This window comes from Cheilinus undulatus, linkage group 8, assembly GCF_018320785.1.
Source record: "Cheilinus undulatus linkage group 8, ASM1832078v1, whole genome shotgun sequence".
NCBI lineage: Eukaryota > Metazoa > Chordata > Actinopteri > Labriformes > Labridae > Cheilinus > Cheilinus undulatus.
The window spans coordinates 12,651,096-12,658,651 of record NC_054872.1 but is presented as its reverse complement, the minus strand read 5'-3'; the positions used below and the strand labels follow the sequence as shown (position 1 = coordinate 12,658,651).

Genomic DNA, 7,556 nt, shown 5'->3' with positions numbered 1-7,556 from the left:
TTAGAACGGTGAACGAGTCAATACTGAAAATACAGTAATAAGCTTTCTTAATTAGATAAACTATGTACACATGAGTCTTTTGCCATGCTAGTCGAACAACTAAATTTATTCTTTTTTATCCACACTATACAGTTAGAGCATAAAGCGGTCCAAACGTAAACAGTTTGTGCTGAGAATAAAATACTTTGCAACTATGCATGGTAATTTTTCTTAATATTACTCTCCAAAATGTACAGAACATAAAGGCCACACATGGGAACACTCGGTTTCATTTGGACAGGGAGGTGAAGGTTTTGACATAAATATATAGGAACAAAAAAGTCTCTTTCAGTTCAAGATGCCATTTCTTGTCCATCAGCATCGTCTCTTTTTCATCCTCCGTTAATTTCATCCTCCCGTGCCCCCTCTTTTTCTGCAAGCTCGCCAACTACCTCACCACCTCTCCTATCTACCTCCCAACATCCGGCTCTCCCGCCCCCACAGTCTCTGGTCGCCTCTCCGTCTTCCATCACCCTGCTCGTTTAATGACACTGTTAATGACGGGAAATGAGTTCAGTAATGTCAACAGTAAAGGTCCACAAGGCTAGGCGAGGGGCGGGGCAGAGAGAACGGAGTCACCTGGCTGGTCGCTGCAGCAGTGAGGGGGAGAAGCAGCGGGAGGCAGAGGCATGAAGAATGTGTTTAGTGTGGTCATACTGATATATACTTCTGTAGCGTTGTGGTTCTGTCCTGGTGCGAGGGGGAGAGAGGTGGGGGTGGGCTTAGGTGGGGTTCGTGATAGTCGTCAGACAGATCATGGGTGCAGCAGTGGCTAGCAGCTTTGCGTTTGTTCTTTGTTCAATGGGAAGTCCGTAGGTTTAGTTTTCACTGGCTAGTGCGGGCGGAGGCCAAGTGGTCGCTGTGCTGGTTCTGGGCCCGAAACCTCAGCCGCTGCTTGTTCTTGTTCTTCTTCTTTGGTTCTTTAGGTCGTTGCTTCTGTGAGTCAACTGGAAGTAAAGAGAGGAAAGAAAGAAACTGTTAATCCATGTTTTTCTAGCAACCTTCTACTGACACTTTTCTCAATTTCACTTGGTCTCTTTTTTTAAAGAAACCTCAATCATCTTTTGTCATTATCTGATAGATGATACATGTGTCTGAGGATGGATCTGAACTTTCCATAATCCCAGTAAAGCTAATGTATAGCATTAAATGCCTTTATTTCTCAGTCCATAACATCCCAGAGTATTGCCATTTCAGGAAAAGAGATAAAGCTGCTTCTATGTACAACATTCAAGTAGTAGGAACAGTAACAGGGCTGTCCAAGGCCGGGATTAGGGTAAGGCTTTAGAGGGCCCAGCCATACTGGGGGGGCCCATCCTAAATAATAACCAACAAGTTTTTAACAAAAATACTCACAATTACTTATCAAAGCAACAAAATGCATGTTTCCTCTTCATTCTTTCAAAACTGTATTGTTTCTAAATCTAACTCCCCCTTCCTAAAACAGACTTTATACAGCCATGCCAGGACCTGAATAAAAGTTGAGATTCTGGAAAAGAAAGAACTAGAAAAAGAGGGGCATTTGACCCCAATAATGACTTGTTAGCAAACATTTTTCAATCAGATTGAGCCTGAGCCTGGCTTTTGAGACAAACTTTCAGCCATGAGACAAGATGCTATGTTTGGCGCACATCACCACAAGCACACCATCCCCACTGTGGTGCACGGTGGTGGCAGCATCATGCTGTGGGGACACTTCTCGGCTGCCTTCCCTGCTGAAAATCCTGGAGGAAAATATTATTCAGTCTGCAAGAGAGCTGCGGCTCTGGAGAAGATTTATTCCACGCAAGACAATGACCTGAAGTATACAGCGAAAGCCACACAGAAATGGTTTAAAGACGACAAGGTGAATGTTCTGAAGAGGCCGAGTCAAAGGCAAGACCTCAAAACAATAGAGAATTTTTGGCTGGACTTGAAAAGGGCTGTTCTTGTCCAATCCCCATGCAACTTGGCCGAGCTTGAGCAATTTTGCAAAGAAGACTGGAGTAAAATTGCAGTGTTGAGATGTGCAAGCATGATTGAAGTCCGTCCACACAGACTCAGTGCTGTAATTGCAGCCAAAGGTGTCTCTACTAAATACTGACTTTATGAGGGTGAATGTCGTTGTAGTCACTTATTTTCAGTTACACATATTTATCTAGTAACTGTGATAAAATCTGTTTTCACTTTGACATTGAGGAGTTTTTTTGTAATTTATTTGTGAAAAAAGCCAAATTATATTGACAATGATAAAATCATGAAATCAACAAAAGGGAAAAATCGATAAAAAGGGAAAAAATGTTTAATAGGGATTGTATACCCAGGGTTTGTCTCTTCATCAGTTGAGCAACATTTATACATTCAAAAACACGTAAAAAGAAACTGGCAGAAACATGTTGGAAACAGAGACTTGGAACATTTCTTTGCAGCGGGACGCCTTTCTTTCTCACCACGGGGTGGATCCATGAGTCTGTGACATCACATGAAAGTCATGAATAGTGTGGTCACATCTAACTTTTGCCCAATGGCGTAATTAATGGGTCAAACATGGCCGTGCATGAAACACACCAAGCTTGTTTTTTGATCAATTTTCCGCATCTGGGGCTAAAATGTGTTGACAAATGTTTTTAATAGAGACTGACTTAAAGCAATGACATCCCAGTAAGACAAAATCACGGATAGTAAGAATGAAAAATGTCATTTTGTTTGTGCAAAGATCCGTGCACTGCCACAGAACTCTGTCCTCTCTCTCTCAACCTCATTGACCCGGCCTTACTATAAAGAGACTGTTGGCATCTGTGAGCTGCTTCGCTGAGCACATTTGCTTTTAGTGCATCAGTTGCATTGCATTACTCACTGCTCTCTCCTGAATATTCAGCAGATGGACTCAACTTTGTGACATCTCACCAATGTTATGTAGAATATCTAACTAATCATCTAACGACCACTGATGGGATGATGCAGCATACTGATGGGTGCAACAAGATTAATGTGCTCTATTTCTATTTATTTTACTGTAACAGTGGTTTGTAAAGGCACATGCATGCAACCCACTGCTGTGGAATGCATTTCATGAAGTGGATATTTTGGGGCTAGAGTGCTCTGGGTTAGGGACTTGAACAGGGATTTGATCACACAGTCCAAATGGTGGGGGAAGAGGGAAGAAGGAGGGAAAAGGAAGAAGACTAAGTGGAAAAAATGTGTTTGAAATTCAAGAGCCAGTCTTTATTGGTGTTTAAATAAAGCTTAATGTCTGATAAGTATTGCTACTTATGTCGATGAAATAGGCTACACAGCAGAGGCAGACTAACATGAGGGACCACCAGATACTGTATGCGGTCTTGGTTTGCTCCAACCCTTCAGGACTAAACTTTGGTTTCAAACAAATGTCTACTCAGCCCAACACTTTTCTCTGTCACTGCAATAGATACGGGAGATAAGTACGGGAGGTTGCATAACTCTCTTTCCAAGCTGGAAAGGTCTCCAAGCCCAAGGTTAATCCATCCCAGGTTTCACAGGGATGGGCAAAGCATGCTGGGAGCTGACTTCCTGCACTCATGGAAGCTTGTGTGGTGAAGGTTCTGCACCCACGGCTCTCTGTGACAGAGAAAACTCTGGCTACCGAACCACAAGGCAACAATCTGGCTGCCAAGGCCACAAATAAGATAACGAGGTGTGTGTGCGAGATGCATGTGTGCGAGGGGGGGTGAGGGAATTTAAGGGAAAATCTAATGGGGGAAAAGTGGAGTAAGGCTTGGATGATGGGATGATATCTGGATTCTGATCTAGAACACAAAGAAAAGAGCTGTGCTATGGTTCGCTGAGGGGAGAAATACAGGAAAACCGAGTCCTCGTGTTACTTTGACTGATCCCTGCTCTTATTACTGCACTTGTTCAAACTGCTTCTCTCACGAAAAATAGGTAACGGTGTGGAAAATTTGGCATTATGACTAATTGCCGTCTCTGGTGGCGGTGCATTGGCCCTTAAAGCACCCCTACAAAAGACCTATTTCCCATTCACAGAGCCACACTATGAGCTAGATTCTTAAATATTCACTCCTCTAAGCCGACATGCATGAAGGAAAGCAAGATATTGCTCTGCTAATAGGGTCTGCCAATGAAAAATACAGATGCATGCAAACATCAAACCATTTTAGAGCTATTTCCTGCAATTAATCTAATCTTGTTATTTTGAATCACACTGCCGATCTGAGCCATGGCTATAAAGTTCCCTGCACACAGCTCCTAGTTAAAATCACCCTTTGAGAGGAACTTTCACATCTCTTCCATCAGGGCACTTTGTTCACTTGCTTAACTGATGCCACTTTGATTTTTTTGCATGACTAATGCAACGATAATGTTAAAGTAAATTTGGAGCTCAAAGGCATTTGGCCTATAGATCTAGTTTCCTAATTGCTCTTAAAAAGAGGCAATTTTCATTCAAAACAGTGTTGCTAGGTGCCTGATAATCACGGCTTGAAGAGCAGTCAACTCAAGACGAATTAGATTTGACAGCAATAAAGAACATGGTCTGGCTTTAAACTCCCGCTGTAACAGGCAAATGTTTCATGGGCATTTTATTGGAAGCAAGGCTTCTTTTACTGTGAAAGAGCTTCCATTTACTGCAATAACATGTAACATAAATACATAAGTGAGGTTCGGGGTAAAAACGAGTTTTTCCGGTGTGCTGGTTAAGAGATCTGTACTCCACAGTTTTACACTTTCTTTAAAACTACAGGAAGGAAACTCATTCAGCGGCTGAACATGAAGCTAGAAAAGGAAGTCCAAAGGTTGAAAATGCAAACTTGTTTGTTAACCGCTACACTTCACCCCTTTCCCCCTGTTGAAGTTAGCAGTGTGTAGTAGCAAACAGAACTTAATCATCTCAAAAAGTACGTACAAAGGTGCAAAAGGCGAAACTGTATGGCTGTGCAGGTATTCTGGTGATTAGGTTAAAGTGCAGTTTTCTACCAGAGTAATCAGAAAAGACAAAGTCTGTTGGGTGTTAACGTATAGAAAACGCAACATGCAGACATGCAAAACTTCAGCTGAAATTGAAAGTTTTTGTGAACCTAAGTTCTAGAGAATAAAAATAGATGACAAACTTTTTGGGAAGTAGGGAAGCTCATTTGTGCCACTTAAAAAAAAAAATGTGAAAGTTTGGCAATTCTAATTAAAAAAAAATCAAAAAAGAATCCAAAGTCAAAAGTATGACATAAAAAGTTATAATAATGGCATAAAAGTCATAATTATGAGATAAAAGTCAAACTATGATGTAAAAAGTCAAAATTATGAAATAAAAAGTTGAAATTGTGAGATTAAAAGTTGAAATTATGAGATAAAGTCAAAATTATGAGATATAAAGTCAAACTATGAGATAAAAAGTCAAAAATTATTAAATGAAAAGTTGAAATCGTGAGAATAAAAGTAGAAATTATGAGATAAAGTAAAAATTATAAGATAGAAAGCTTATTTTTCAGAAATGCCTGACTTTCACATTTTTCTTTTTTAGCTGCAGAAATAGGCTTCCATATGGAAAGCACACAGGAGATGTAAAATAAAAATCCTCCAAGTATGCTGCTTACAAAACAAGAGATTTACTAAATAAGAAATGCCTTTGTTTATTGTACTGTTCACTTGTTATTCCTTATATGAGATACTGTGCTAAATTTTGAAGAAATTTCCAGGGAGTCAGGTTTCCTCCCACCACCAAAGACATGCTCATTAGGTTAACTGGTGACTCTAAATTGCCCATAGTGAGTGTGAGAGCGCCTGCTTGTTTGTGTCTGTATGTCAGTCCTATGATTGACTGGCCACCAGTACAGGGTGTACAACTGGGATAGGCTCCAGCGCCCGTGACCCCGAACAGGACAAGCAGTGTATGGATGGATGGATGAAACTGTGTAATCCTCTGCTGAGGTCCAGAAAGAATCTGAGTTGTGAAATAATTAGGGATGCAAGACACTGAATTTTCAACAATATCTGATATGCCGATATTTAAAAATGAACTTTAGCTGATACCGATAGTCGTTTGTAGCTTAAAGCTACATCTTCAGTCCTCAGAACACACAATTTAAAGCTTGAGGATGAACAAATTAACAAATTTAAGTCCTTACATGATTTAAAGTGTAAGGGATGATGATCAATAAAAAAGAATAGCTGATGTAGGTTTGTTGATCCAGCGGCTGTGGATTGACTGATTTGATGTGAAATGATCTTAACTAAAGCTTATTTTGGTGAGATGTATGCAACATGAACTCATTTGTTCAAAGAAAGCATGCAAACATGTTACACCTCTATGCACAGCTCTCTACTGAGATTGTTTGATAGATCAGCAGAATTAATGTTCGCCTTTTGACTGGATTGCCTCTTTACGGCCTGCTGCAGAGCAGACTTTGAGCTGACTGAGTAAAAGTTTGTTACCAAGCTGCTGCCAAGCTGAGCTACTGTTGTGGTTAAAAACAAGCCAACCCTCTTTTTTCCTCTGTTCTTTTTTTAGCATCCTGAAGGTTCTGGCATGGCAATGCAAAGTCCAAAATTACTGACCAAACAATGGAGCTAAATGGACCAGGCTACCATGCCAACTACAGGAGAGGTGGGATAACTTTTAGAATAACTGTTCCTGATTGAAGCATCAATGAAAACTATAGCATTTTTGATGTTTTGATAAAAAGTATTTCGGTGAAATTTTAATTTTGTTGTCATTACTTAAATGTAGGATGGAGCATGCTTTTGCAGATCCTTATGGGCCTCTCCACCGGGTGAAAGTTTTCTGCCTTCTCCTGTATTGCTCATGGAATTTTAAAAAAAGTTATGTTTAAAAAAACATGGGAATTGGCTGCATAATGCTTTCCAGGTGTCACTTTTAAACTTTACTGTTATAAATCACCAGACTCTGGATAATATACAGATATTTTTTATGTCCAGTGCACTGACAGATCCACTCTACACTAACATTTAGCACTACAGAACACTTAACACATTTATAAAACCTTCATCCACACTGGAAGATTGATTTCTTTTTATTTTAGCACCATTGTGTAAAAATATTCATCTAAAAATCCTTAAATAAACTAATCACATCCCATGAACTGACCCACACATCAATTCAGACCATATTTTATAACCTGATCTCAGCGCTGACAGCTAGAGGGCAACCAATCCCCACACAAGCCCCTTCCTCCTGTACCTGATACAGACATGGGGAGTAATTCTATCATATCTAAACCAAGAACTTGTATTGAGCCTTTCCTCAGGGTGCTGGGCTCTGAGCTTTCATCATCTCTTATTTACTACTGATGTAATCACTTAAGCTGATTACCAGAGTTCACAGAGGAAACAGTTTAATTTGCCTGGAAAGAAATGATTAAGTCATCTCCACTGCTTTCAAAACCAAAAGAAAAATCATAAATTGAACAGCATGTGAGATAATTTTATCCTGGAAGGCACAGCAGGTTCCAAATACTTTTTTGTGTGGCACAGAGAGAATCAAATCATAGAAGTATACGTCTTTTATCAGAAAATTATAAACCTTCTTG

The 7,556-nt window shown here is 40.0% G+C and overlaps 1 protein-coding gene across 1 annotated transcript in view; it reads right to left on the bottom strand.

The window, feature by feature from the left end:
• Positions 1 to 864: 864 nt before the first annotated feature.
• rspo2 (R-spondin 2) overlaps positions 865 to 7,556 on the bottom strand; it is a 115,885-nt gene continuing 109,193 nt past the window's right edge. The window contains exon 6 of the mRNA XM_041794202.1: positions 865 to 986. Coding sequence (XP_041650136.1) covers positions 865 to 986 — 122 coding nt within the window. The remainder of the gene's footprint in view (positions 987 to 7,556) is intronic.